Here is a 13,786-nt window from a genome sequence, read left to right on the forward strand (position 1 = left end):
ACCTGTATAATATGGATTCTTGGCTGTATTTGCTATCTAGTGTTAAAACTGTGATCAAAAACAGCAAAAAGCAAGAACTTTGTGTGTAACATTTAGTAACATTTATTTCTGCATTCGGTATCAAGTACATAAGTGCAAATATTCAGAGTCCATAATTAAGTCCTACAGAGAACATAATACAAATTTGTGATACATGAAACAAGCCGGAAGTCTTCGGTTCCCATACATGTAAATCAGACTGTTGATCCCTTGACAACCAAAAGAAAAAGAAAAGTACCGGGTGGGTTGGTTGGTTTGATGTTTTTTGTTTTTCTTTTCTTTTTTTTTCTTGAGAGAGAGAGACAAGAGAGTTATACAAAATGGATTATACCACGTAAGTACCCGCTGCTCTTTCGTTTCTGCTGGGAAAAAGAAAACAACGTAAAGATGTTAAGTCTACGATTCTAGGATAGTAAAGAGGACCCAACCAGCGAACCCAGTGGACAATTAAGCGGACGGCATCAGTGCACAAAACAGAGGGAAGCCCCTAGCCACATGTAACATTAAAAGTTATCGAAGCAAAGCCAATAGAAGAAATTGTCATAGTAGTAGTAGAAGCACTAGAAAATAAAAAGGAGAAAGTTTTTTTTGGCTCTCACCATCATGCACTTGAGAAGCAACACAAGAACCACACCGAGGATACTTTTTTCCCTTTACTATACTTTAGTGCTTGACACACGTGATTGCAGAATAAGTCTAGAGAGTACAGAAACAGCAGAAGAGGGAAAACAGACGGCTGCTTCACTGTTTCATGCCTCCAGAGATTGTGGTGTTTTGCGAGAGAGAGAGAGAGAGAGAGAGAGAGAGAGAGAGAGAGAGAGAGAGAGAGGAGAAAACGGGTGAAGACAGATGTGACATTGTTAGAGAAGGGGGGGAGATGTTCTAGAAGCACCCTCGCTACGTACGATCCAAATGTACCTTCCCCACGGGGGGGGGGGCAGGACCCTGCCAGTTCTGGAAGTTTGAAGCAAAAATTGGCTGCACGCACAGTACTGATTGGCCAGCGCCCCGTGACGGCACCAAGAAACCTTTTCCCACCCCCGATTCCTGGGGCAATTTGGTACTTAAAAAAAAAAATACTAAGGTGAAAAATGACCAGAGAAATGCATGAACATTCACACACCCCTTTTATGGATCACCTTTCTGAAGCATTGGAGAAGGGCAAGTGATAAATTGGGCCAGAGGATGGATCCCAGGGACGTACATTAGTTATTTCAGCTGGGATGCCTGGGGGGAGACCAGGGTCACCCCCATGACTGAAGGACATGCTATGAACTGTCCTCTGGTACCACATCTGTCTTCACCCAAAGAGAGAGAGAGAGAGAACGAGAGAGAAAGGAACAATAAATTATGCGGTAAAAAGTAAGAACAGAGCTGTTTTCGTCCCAGACTCCCTCATCATTCACTCCTGTAAGCTGATGGATCCTCGCCGCCGCCTCTACTCAGCCTTCCTCTTTGCACCTGGGATTTTTGCTTGGATCCTAAGGGTGAAAAATGGGATTACAAAAAGGGGAAAAAAATTAAACAGCAGTTCACGCAAGCTGTTCAACAACACTGATTCAGTTCCCTAGAACGTGACTTCGTACTGCTTCTTTCCTTCAGGGACACTAATGACCAAACTAGACGTTATGGTGACCACAGGTCGGACCTGTGGATGCTGTAATGTCTAGTTTGGCCCTCTAAACTGAGCTTTAAAATTGAGAGCCAGCATGATATAGTGGTTAAGAGCAGTGGTTTGGAGCGGTGGACTCTGGTCTGGAGAACCGAGTTTGATTCCCCACTCTTCCACATGAGCAGCAGACGCTCATCTGGTGAACCGGGTTTGATTCCCCACCCCTACACATGAAGCCAGCTGGGTGACCTTGGGATAGTCACAGCTCTCTTAGAGCTCTCTCAGCCCCACCTACCTCACTGGGTGTCTGTTGCGGGGAGGAGAAGGAAAGATAATTGTAAGCCAATTTGATTCTTCCCTAAGCGGTACAGGAAGTCGGCTTATAAAAAACAACTCTTCATCTTCTTCTGTCTCCTTCCCTTCCCCTCCCCACAACAGACACTTTGTGAGGTATAGGGGGAAAAGGAGGATCCATCAGCTTGACTTCTATACCCGGAAAAGTGTTCGAACAAATCATCAAACAGTTCGTCCTTGAGCATTTAGAAAGGATGGATCTGATCACTAAGAGCCAGCACGGGTTTCTCAAGAATAACTCATGTCAGACTAATCTTATCTCCTTTTTTGAGAAAGTTACTACCTTGCTGGATCAGGTGAATGCTGTAGACATAGTTTATCTAGATTTCAGTAAGGCTTTTGATAAGGTTCCACATACTATTCTAGTAGACAAATTGGGAAAATGTGGGTTAGATCCTATTATTGTTAGATGGATCTGCAACTGGTTGACAGATCGTACCCAAAGAGTGCTAGTTAATGGTTCCTCGTCCACTTGGAGACGTGACTAGTGGAGTTCCTCAGGGATCTGTGCTGGGCCCTGTGTTGTTCAACCTCTTAATAAATGACTTGGATGAAGGAATAGAGGGGATGCTTATTAAATTTGCAGATGATACTAAATTGGGAGGGGTAGCAAATACAGTAGAAGACAGAGCCAAGATGCAGGATGATCTTGACAGGCTGAAGAAATGGGCTAGAACTAATAAAATGCACTTCAACAAAGACAAATGTAAAGTTCTGCATTTAGGTAGGAAAAATCAAATGCATAATTATAGGATGGGGGAGACTTGTTTGAGCAGTAGTGTGTGTGAAAAGGATCTTGGGGTCTTAGTAGACCAAACACTGAACATGAGTCAGCAGTGTGATGCTGTAACTAAAAAGGCAAACGCAGTTTTGGGCTGCATCAACAGAAGTATAGTGTCCAGATCACGCGAAGTGATGGTATCGCTTTACTCTGCTCTGGTTAGACCTCAACTAGAGTACTGTGTTCAGTTTTGGACACCACAATTTAAGAAAGACAAGCTGGAACGTGTCCAGAGATGGTGAGGGGTCTGGAGACCAAGTCCTATGAGGAAAGGTTGAAGGAGCTGGGTATGTTTAGCCTGAAGAGGAGAAGACTGAGAGGGGATATGATAACCATGTTCAAGTACTTGAAGGGCTGTCATATAGAGGAGGGTGCTGAGTTGTTTTCTGTTGCTCAAGGAGGTCGGACCAGAACCAACGGGTTGAAATTAAATCAAAAGAGTTTCCGTCTAGACATTAGGAAAAAATTTCTAACAGAGCGGTTCCTCAGTGGAACAGGCTTCCTCGGGAGGTGGTAAGCTCTCCTTCCCTGGAGGTTTTTAAGAAGAGGTTAGATGGCCACCTGTCAGCAATGCTGATTCTGTGACCTTAGGCAGATGATGAGAGGGAGGGCATCTTGGACATCTTCTGGTCACTAGGGCTGTGGAGGGGGGAGGTAGTTGTTAATTTCCTGCATTGTGCAGGGGGTTGGACTTGATGGCCCTGGTGGTCCCTTCCAAGTCTATGATTCTATGATTCTAGGTAGGTGAGGCTGAGAGAGTTCGAAGAGAACTGTGACTGGCCCAAGGTCACCCAGCTGGCTTCATGTGGAGGAGTGAGGGAATCAAACCCAGATCTCTAGATTAGAGTCCACCGCTCTTAACCACTACACCACACTGGCTCTCCTAAGCCTAGGTGTGGGACATACTGCAGGCCATACTGGACAACCCCAATACCCCTCTGTAAAATATAGCTGTCAGAATAACCTGACCCCTTTCAGGAAAGCTTTTTCTTAGACTCACTTTGCCACAACAGTATTTATGTGGGTCCTCACAAGTCCCAAGTACTGGTCAATCTGTGCCTGAAAAAAAAAAGGAAAAAACAAAATTAGAGAGAAGAAATCAAAATTGTAGAAGACTTCTCAGAGGCAGTTTACCAAACTAATGCAGCTTTGTTTGTATTCTCTAAACCAGGGGTACTCACAGTGTTGCTCACAGACAGCCATATTCAAACATATAAAAAAGTGTTCAGGGGTTTCCGGCTTGTGTCCCCTCAGAGGTGCTTCCTACAATGTGGACCTTCCCACAAGGGGGGAAGAGGGAGGTAAAGAACATAAGAAAGGCCATTCTGGATCAGACCAAGGCCCATCAAGTCCAGCAGTATGTTCACACAGTGGCCAACCAGGTGCCTCCAGGAAGCTCACAAACAAAACGACTGCAGCAGCATTATCCTGCCTGCATTCCAAAGCACCTAATATAAGGTGCATGCTCCTCTGATCCTGGAGAGAACAGGTATGCATCAAGACTAGTATTCATTTTTGTAAGGGTCTGTAAGCTTTTGCTTTGTGTGCTCCCCCCCTGGGCTCATAAAAGCAGTCCAGGCCTTTTGCCTTTCTTTGGTTCAGGCGCTGCGTCCAGCAGGCCCCAGGTTGGAATGTCTCTTCCCACCATCCACCTCCCTTGCTCTCTCCGACTCCCTCCCACCAGCTATTGCCTTGGTGTGTAGATAGCAATTACGAGCTTCCTGAGATCTTTGATGTTCCTGTACCATGCACAATTATCCCGTAGATTCCCATAACATGTATTTGACATCTGCTTCCCTGTAGGGGTTATAATTCTGTCTTTGTGAAATTGCTAGCACATGCAACTTTGCCATTGTAGGGCCTATACTAACCTGAAGCTTCCAATAAAGTTCCTTGTTTCTGCATGACCGTCTGAGCAAGTGATTTTATGGAGTTTGCACAGGGAGGTTGGGAACCCTCACAATTTTGAGTAGTAGCCATGAATAGCCCTCTCCTCCATGAACATGTCCACTCCCCTGTTCAAGCCTTCCAAGTTGACAGTTATCACCACATCCTGGGGCAGGGAGTTCCACAGTTTAACTATGCGTTGTATGAAGAAATACTTCCTTTTATCTGTTTTGAATCTCTCACCCTCCAGCTTCAGCAGATGACCCCGTGTTCTAGTCTTACGAGAGAGGGAGAAAAGCTTCTCCCTATCCACTCTCTCCATATCATGCATAATTTTATAGACCTCTATCATGTCTCCCCTTAACTGCCTTCTTTCTAAGCTAAACAGCCCTAAGAGTTTTAACCACTCCTCATAGGGCAGTTGCAACAGCAATGCATTCTGCGCAGAGTTTAGGAGCACACTCTCTGTTTTCTGCGACTGTAGGAGATTGCTCATTAAGGCCCTCGTGTCTCTCTTGGCAGGCAGCCACCTGACAGTGGCCGATGCCAAGATGGACTCCATCCACAGGGCAGTGCCAACCATCTGCTGAGCTTTTAGCCCGGCTAGCTGCTCCCGTGAACCTTGTGTATCTTGCTGCTCTGTGACTGGGTTGCCAGCTCTCTTGTTCCAGCCTGGATCTGTCCGGCCTGTCATTGGCCAACAGATGAACTCTGCATTCTGGCAGAGGAGATTCAAACCCATGCTTCCTGTGTGCTTTCCTATGATGAACGGCTGGGAGATCCCTTGAACCCTCGCGATGGAGAAGTCTCGGCCCTTCGTTCAGACTCGCCTAGGCCAAATGAACTGTGAAGGTCTGTGAGTGATGTGGTCAGAACAGCCACGATTTCTTCTCGGTGCGTCTGCTTGGGGGAAAGGGAACAGGGTTGCAGGCGAGGAACCAAACCCATATCTGCAGAGATGCGCGCTCATTCCTGGGCTCCTGTTGGTCAGGCCACTGTTCTCCTGAGTTGTATTTCCTTTGTCCCTTCAGTAATGGTGTTCTGATTGTGGGTGGTGCTCTCAGCTGCATGGAATTCGGCCTTTCTTGTCAATGTTTCCATGGGGAAGGCACTGGATATTGACTAGCTGTGTTGGCACCATGCCAGGCATTCGAATTCCACCAGCACACGGAGCTTAGGTTTTGACTGGCAGTGTAATCAATGCCTGTTTTAATGCTGGTGGTTTAATACATGGTTATTTCCTGTGGATTTTTTTTAAAAAAAATCTATTGTTTTAATGGCCTTTAAGCTGCCTTGAGCACTTTTGGGTGGAGAGAATGGGATAGGAACGTCTAAAGTTAATCAATACTCAGATAATAAATAATAAGTACCCTGATCCGAATGGGAGACCACTAAGGAATTCCAGGGTTGCTATGCAGAGACAAGCAACAGCAAACTACCTCTGTTCATCTCTTGCTTTGAAAATTTTATGGGATCACCATAAGTCAGGGGCAACTTCCACCACCCAAATTAAATAATAATCTTCAGTCATTCTCCCCTAAACATGCACCTGTATTGCTAACTTGCACACCTCCTCTTTTAACTGCACTGCACTGTACAAAAAGGTAAATTGAAAAAGATCCAAATTCTATAGAAACTTAAACATTCATTTCTAAGTAAAGAAAGCAGACTGAGAGCTGCTGTCCACATTTTTAGAGAGATACATATATGAATTGAATTGTTCCGATATAAATTATTCAGATCTATTGAATAAACTTACTGCATTGTTCGTGCAATAATACAGTCCTGACCTGGATAGCCCCAGGCCAGCTTGATCTTGTCAGAACTTGGAAGCTAAGCAGGGTCAGCCCTGTTAGTAATTGGATGGGAGACCACCCAGGAATACCAGATTTGTTGTGAAGAGCCAGGCAATGGAAAACCACCTCTGTTAGTCTCTTGCCTTGAAAACCCCACAAGGGGCTGCCATAGGTCAGCATAAAATTATTATGTCCTGACCTGGGCAGAAAAACTTATTTAATAGTTAGCATGCCCCTATGCATTTCGCACAAGCTTCTTCAGGGGGCGCTTTCTTTGCTCAAGCATCCAGAGCAAGCAATAAAATAATCATGAAATCAGGCCAGGCCGGGGCATTTAAGGTGCTACCAATAGCTATACAACAGGCTTTTGGACGTACCTGGTACTTGTCATATACGACAGGTAGAGTAAACATTGAGACCACAGCTAGACAGGAAGGAAAAGAAAGAGTGTTAACTGCACATCCCCCAGCATCATAAATACATGCATCACACAGACTGTAAATTGTGTTTCGCGTCACAAAGGTGTAAAATCGAGGATGATTGGAGGTTGATGAAGAGGTGATTTGGGAATTTCTGAAGTCACAGGGAGCTCTGCTGTGCTCTCCATAATATTTGTTCACACATTATGTGAACAGGATTTTCCTGTCTCCCCAATGCAGATCACAGATCTCCCCAAAATGCTGCTCCTGAGAGACAGGTGATCCTGAGGCAGGGCTGGTTTGGGGTTTTGGGGCCTCCTGGACAGACAGTACCCCATCTGGCACCCACCAGGGCCCCCATGCTGAGAGCCAGCATGGTGTAGTGGTTAAGAGCGGCCAACTGTATTCTGGAGAACCAGATTCAATTCCCCACTCCTCCACATGCAGCCTGCTGGGTGACCTGGGGCTACTCAAAGGCCTTTTATGCCTGGCGGTTTCCCTCGCCGTCACCCCTCCAACGACTTGGGGTCTTTGTTGTGATTATGTTGTGATGATGCCTGCCGTTTCCTACCGTCAGAGGTCGCCTCGCTCTCCCCTTGCGTTTCCCCGCATTTTGCCTGCATTTTGAAATCTGAGATAGAACAACTCTCTGAAAACATGGGCAAAACGTGGGGAAACGCAGGAACACATGAAGTTGCCTTGTACTGAATCAGACCCTGGGTCCATCAAAGTCAGTATTGTCTACTCTGACCGGCAGCGGCTCTCCAGGGTCTCAGGCAGAGGTCTTCCACATCACCTACCTGCCTAGTCCCTTTAACTGGAGATGCCGGCGACTGAACCTGGGACCTTCTGCATGCCAAGCAGAGGCTCTACCACTGAGCCATGGCCCCTCCCCGTGGGGAGGGGAAAGGGATGCCTAGATCATCGCACCATTTCATGTAAGAATTTCATCAGCCTTTTCTTTAAACAATGCTGCAATAATACAATCTTCCCAACTACAATCTTCCCAACAGGTGCAGGATGACCATTCTCTACTGAGTACCTGCTGGGAAGATCGAGACATCCCGTTCCTTTCCTCTACGTTAACACTGGAATTACACTTACCACGTGACTTCAGTGATGCTGCTGTCTTCTTTTGAATTTGTTTCTTTACTATATGGACTCTTCCACATTACCGATGTCTGATTGTTCTACTTGTTCATATTGCCACTGGAATGTATCTTACTATGCGTAACATAGATTACTGGTACGCATTAGCACACATGGTTTACTTTGAATACCCCACTGACCTGCAATTGCTATTTCACAAGGTATTTTCATGTGTGTCTGAGCATATGTTATGAATTACTAGTAAAATCATTATTATTGGTAGCCATTGCCTGGATGTTTTCCAGTGTGTTTGTATTTATCTAGCCGTTTATGCTGATGTTTGTATTACCTCGGTTACATTCAGCATAGATCTTTACGTTGGTCGAGAAAGGCGTGCATAATCAAAACGACGCACCGGAGCAGTCGGCGGTGTGACCGTGAGGGAAACAGCCCTGCACAAACGGCCAGTGTTACCCAAATAATTTGTAGTCCTTGCTAGGGAAGGCAGAGGGAAACAATTCCCGTGGAGCTGATGATGCTGTTTTGTTGTAACAGATATCGCTACTTTAATTGAAAGAGGAGATCTTGAAATAAATGATGCCACTTTACCCATTATCAGAAGAGTCAGGCCATTGAAGAGTGCTCCAACGTAAGTCAGCAGCCACATTAGTACTGCAAACTAAATTAAAATACAATAATTACATCTCCCGCAAGCACATTCGGCTGTCTGCAGAACAGTACATAACACTGGGAAACTTTGCTTTTTCACATCACTGTACTGTTTGTCACCCCGCCAGCTTAATTTGGCTAAGCCTGTAAATCAGTATGTTATAATCACTGTTGGCTCCTTCTAACCAATTTGTGTATGTGTTTTGTGACCTCTATGGGTTCTCAGCTACCTTTACGGAAGCTCAGAATTTGGGAGTCAGCACCACATTCAGCAGCCTGACCTACCTACCTACCTACCTACCTACCTACCTACCTTCCTTCCTTCCTTCCTTCCTTCCTTCCTTCCTGTCTTTCTTTCTTTCTCTCCCTTCCTTCCTTCCTTCCTTCCTTCCTTCCTTCAAAAAATAAGTTTCTAGTCCTTAAGGTTTGAAGGGACATGCGAACTGAGAAGGATTTCCAGATATTTGACAACAGACCTTCAGTGGCCAGCATAATTTTTGCATCTTCACATGCCTAGCAGAGCCAGAAGAAACTATGCAAATTAAATATGCTAATTCATACAATTTTTATAGGCTGTAGAACTGAGTTTCTCTTGGCATAGGGCATACTTTATTTCAATGCAGAACAGTTATTTGTTTTAGGCATGTAAAGAAGCCAGTCTGTAATATCTTAACAAACCAATTACTGCTCCATCCTAATGCCCTTTCCCGTGGATAACTTTTAATTCTGCATTGCCTTAAAAATCAATAAATAATTAGTCCACATTGACAAACACCCAAAACGTGCACATATGATGCATTCAGAGGTTTTGGCACTATGGGGTCACCATAAGTCAGCTGTGACTTGACAGCATTTTCTACCACCAATTGACAAGCGCTGATCTTGTGCAAATGGAAGTATTTGTGGTGAAGGAAGTGATCTGTACTGCTGCCAGAATGAAACGAGTACAGAACACGATCACTGGATGCAAGCCAGTGCGTCCAGCGACATACTGCCTCTGAACGAAGAGTGTTTGCTTAGTCCTCATGGCTACGAGCCATTGACAGGTCTATCCTGTATGAATGTGTCCAATCCTTTTTTTAAAAAGCCATCTAGTACAGACCATTAGTTTATCCTGCGGCAGTGAATTCCACAGCTGTGCTGCACACTGTGTGAGAAAATAATTTCTTTTGTCTGTCCTGAATCTACCGCTCAACTGAATCTACTGACATATAAGGACTGACAGATCGACATTCCTACTAGTATCCGATGAAGGGAGTTTTGACTCTCAAAATCTTATACCCTGAAAATTTTGTTGGTCTCTAAGGTGCTACCAGACTCGAATCTAACTGTTCTACTGCTCAACAGTTCTGTTGGCTTTGTCCAAAGAAGCCTTAGCAGAAATCTTTGAGAGGTATGGAATTGTCCTGCCTCTCCTCTCTCTTCCACTGCCATCTGCTTACAATGCTGCCCCCCACCAGGGTTAGGGGACCTCAGAGATGAGCACAGGGTACAACATGAGGGTCTACATTGGGAGGAGAAATGCCTCGCAAGAGCAGAAAAGGTTTAGAGCCAAGCCATTGACAGAACCTGGAATCCTAGCATGAGAAAGAGAGAAAAACTTCTCTCAGGTCATTTATGCATGGGAGTTTTACCTGAGGTCCGTTGCTCTCTAGTCTAGACCCACACTTTCCTGTTGGGAATCTATGCACCAGCAGTCTCCAACCTCAAATCAAGTTCTCGCCCCTTTAAATGCTGCTTTGTAATTAGCTTACTTTGTGGTGCTTACTGTGAGAGAAAAGTCCCCCCACAACCCAACTGCCTTATAAAAAAGCTTTTTAAGAACAAAAAACGGAGCAATGTGAAAGTGGAGTGGGGGGGAGAAATTCAAGCCTCGGTTTTAAAAAGCCTTTCCTCTGCTCAGAAAGAGCTCTGAGGAAGCAGGAAGCATTTAAATCCCTGCCTCTTTACATGCTGCTTTGTAATTGGCTGTGAGAGAAACCAAGCTTGCATGTCCCGCACTTTGCCTTATGCATGGGGATTTCACCTTGGCTGAGCTCAGGGGAGAAGAATCGGGTTAACAGAGGGACAGGAAGCTCAGGGGAGGTGGTAGAATCAGGTTAATAGAGGAACAGGAAGTCCAGGGATTTGTGAAGGCTAGCAGCAAGGTCATCTGTAATGGATGGAAAACCCATGAATAACTCCAAGGAACAACCGAGACAGACTGGGGGCGAAAGTACCCATGCATAAACGACCTCAGTCTGTTACACCATAATTTTATAAGCCTCCTCTCGAAAGAAGTTTTCAAAGGCTCATGAGAGCTATTGGCACGGAAGCAAAGGGACTGTGGGACTTTTTGTAGTGCGTCCAAGTGCGACTCTTTCCAAACCCTTTCAGCTCTTTGCTGGCCACGTACTTTTAAGGAATCCACCAGATCCTGGACGAGGAAAAGCCGCCGGAGCTCTTTGACTGTGTTGTTGACGTACAACTGGAGGCAATCTGTGTATTTCTGAATCTGTTCCGGGGAGAGGGACATTTCCATCTCCAAGTAATTCCTGTTGGGAAACACACACACACACACAAACACACACAGGCAGGTCAGTTTACAAAAATGCAGGCATGTTTCGAAGGAATTTCACACATGAACACAGGAAGCGGCCTTATACTGAATCAGACCCTTGGTCCATCACGGTCAGTATTGCTTACTCAGACCGGCAGCGGCTCTCCAGGGTCTCAGGTGGGGGTCTTTCTCATCACCCACTACCTGACACTTTCAACTGGAGAAGCCGGGGATTGAACCAGGGACCTTCAGCATACCAACCAGATGCTCATCCACTGGGCCATGGCCTTTCCCCGCTGGCTTGTCTTCTTTTCCCTTCCCTGCATTCATTCAGAGACTGCCAGGACCTGGAGCATGCACAGGCAGTCAAAATGGTGCCTACAGCCTGCAACGGGGCAGCATCTTTGAGGAGTGGCCCACCCAACCTTACCTGTACTCGTGTTGGTTGCTCACAGCAGCCACAGAACCCAGAGGAGAGGCGGAAGGCATCACATCGGTTCCGCTGGCATTTGGCCTTTCCCCTCTTCTTTGAGGCTTGTCCTCCAAGAGCCAAACCAGATGTTGCATGTGACACGAATCCAGATTCGGATGCCCGACCTGACTTGTCGTCACTGGAAAGAACTGGGCTACGTCCCTTGAAAGTGTTCTGTTCGGCTCTGCTGGTGAAAACAGCACGGGAGGGAAACCGGAAGCCCCTCTTCTCCCTCTGGCGGAGCTCCAGAGCTGAACAGAGCAACGGAACACTTTAAAGGTAAGATACCAAGTACTTACAGGGGACAGTGGTTCAGGTTGGGCATCCATATCCCGACTCATATCCCATGTAGCATCTCGTTTGGCTCTCAAATATCTGGATTTTGCCTCTGTTCCGCAACAGAAGCCAGAGTGGTGTAGTGGTTAGAGCAGGAGTGTCAAACATAAGGCCCGTGGGCCGGATCCAGCCCCTTAAGAGTTCTTATCCGGCTCGCGAGCCAGCTGAGGCAGCCACCCCCCACTCTCAATCTGGGCTGGCAAGGCATGGCCCGGCCCGACCAAGCGACATCTATGTCATGTCCGGCCCTCATAACAAATGAGTTCAACACCCATGGGTTAGAGTGTTGGACTAGGATCTGGAGGCCCAGGTTTGAATCCCCACTCAAGCCACGGAGGCTCACAGGGTGACCTTGGGCCAGTCAAACACTCTCAGACTAGCCTACCCTACAAGGTTGTTGTGAGGATAAAATGGGGGGAGGTAATACGAGCCGCTTTGGGTTCCCATTGGGGAGAAAGGCGAGGTATAAATGAAGCAAGCAATAAATTATAAATAAATGGCATGGCTGCGGAGGCTGGATTCCTGAGCAGCTCCAAAGCATCCAGAGCCTCACGTGAACACATGAAGCTGCCTTATACTGAATCAGACCGTTGATCCATCAAAGTCAGTATTGTCTACTCAGACAGCAGCGGCTCTCCAGGGTCTCAGGCAGGATAAGAGCTCTCAAGGGACCGGATCCGGCACGCGACTCTTTATGTTTGACCCCCTTGCTCTAACCACTGCACCACGCTGGCTCACATACAGGCTTAAGGGAATCAATCTGTCTGCCATAACAGTGCTGATTACATTTCAGCGTCACATGAACACATGAAGCTGCCTTATACTGAATCAGACCCTCGGTCCATCAAAGTCAGTATTGTCTACTCAGACAGCAGCGGCTCTCCAGGGTCTCAGGCAGAGAGGTCTTTCACATCACCTACTTGCCTAGTCCCCTTAACTGGAGATGCCGGGGATTGAACCTGGGACCTTCTGCATGCCAAGCAGAGGCTCTACCACTGAGCCACAGCCCCTCCACAGCCTCCTGCTGTGGGAAGATGGGCTGTACAAGCTGACCAGGCCATGTGGGATAAATTCAAGATAATTAACCCCAAAATGGTAGAATGGGGGGATGGAGGGGTTTGAAGAATTCCCTACCAGCAGTTAAAAACTGGATAGCAGACAGAGCTGGCACTGTGAGGAATTGCATTTCTATTAAATGACAGTAATTAAGTGTAAATTAGGAAAACGAATGTTAATTGGAATTATACATGTAGTCCATTTTCCCCTCTCTTTTGTCTTGTGCCGAACTCATTTGTTACGAGGGCCATTCACACAGGTCACCCTGCTGATTGCTCCGGTGCTTCGTTTTGATTATGCATGTCTTTCCCGACCATCAGAGGTCGCCTCACTTTCCCCACACGTTTCCATGCGTTTTCCAGATTCTCGCTAAAACAGCATCTGGAAAACATGGGCAAATAGCGGAAATGCACGGGGAGAGCGAGGCAACCTCTGATGGTCAGAAAAGGCATGCATAATCAAAGCAAAGCCCCGAAGTAGTCAGAGGGGGTGACCACGGGGAAACAGCCCTGCATAAATGCCCTTTGGGTCATCTGTAGATGGCCTCCCTGATTTAGATGTGGGTAGCCACAGACAACACCTCAGCATTTGCCTTATCAATTTTTGTTCATATCCCTAGAAGAACTTTGGCTTCTTCTCTGCTGTCAGACTTCCAAGCCTCAGTCTTTGCCTGTCTGCCCAGTGGCTTCGTTTATTTATTTTATTCTATCCACTTATTGAAAATGTTTATTAGCTGC

At 46.3% G+C, this 13,786-nt stretch overlaps 1 protein-coding gene across 2 annotated transcripts in view; it reads right to left on the reverse strand.

Moving 5' to 3' along the window:
* Window positions 1–1,289: 1,289 nt before the first annotated feature.
* RTN1 (reticulon 1) overlaps window positions 1,290–13,786 on the reverse strand; it is a 120,306-nt gene continuing 107,809 nt past the window's right edge. For both annotated transcript variants that reach the window (XM_056851534.1, XM_056851535.1), the window contains 5 exons: window positions 11,042–11,180; window positions 8,587–8,656; window positions 6,847–6,893; window positions 3,787–3,845; window positions 1,290–1,520 (listed from right to left, as the gene is read on the reverse strand). In XM_056851534.1, the coding sequence (XP_056707512.1) occupies window positions 1,478–1,520; window positions 3,787–3,845; window positions 6,847–6,893; window positions 8,587–8,656; window positions 11,042–11,180 (358 nt within the window). In that variant the 3' untranslated portion in view covers window positions 1,290–1,477. The remainder of the gene's footprint in view (window positions 1,521–3,786; window positions 3,846–6,846; window positions 6,894–8,586; window positions 8,657–11,041; window positions 11,181–13,786) is intronic.

Source organism: Euleptes europaea, chromosome 6 (genome assembly GCF_029931775.1).
Source record: "Euleptes europaea isolate rEulEur1 chromosome 6, rEulEur1.hap1, whole genome shotgun sequence".
NCBI classification, from domain to species: domain Eukaryota; kingdom Metazoa; phylum Chordata; class Lepidosauria; order Squamata; family Sphaerodactylidae; genus Euleptes; species Euleptes europaea.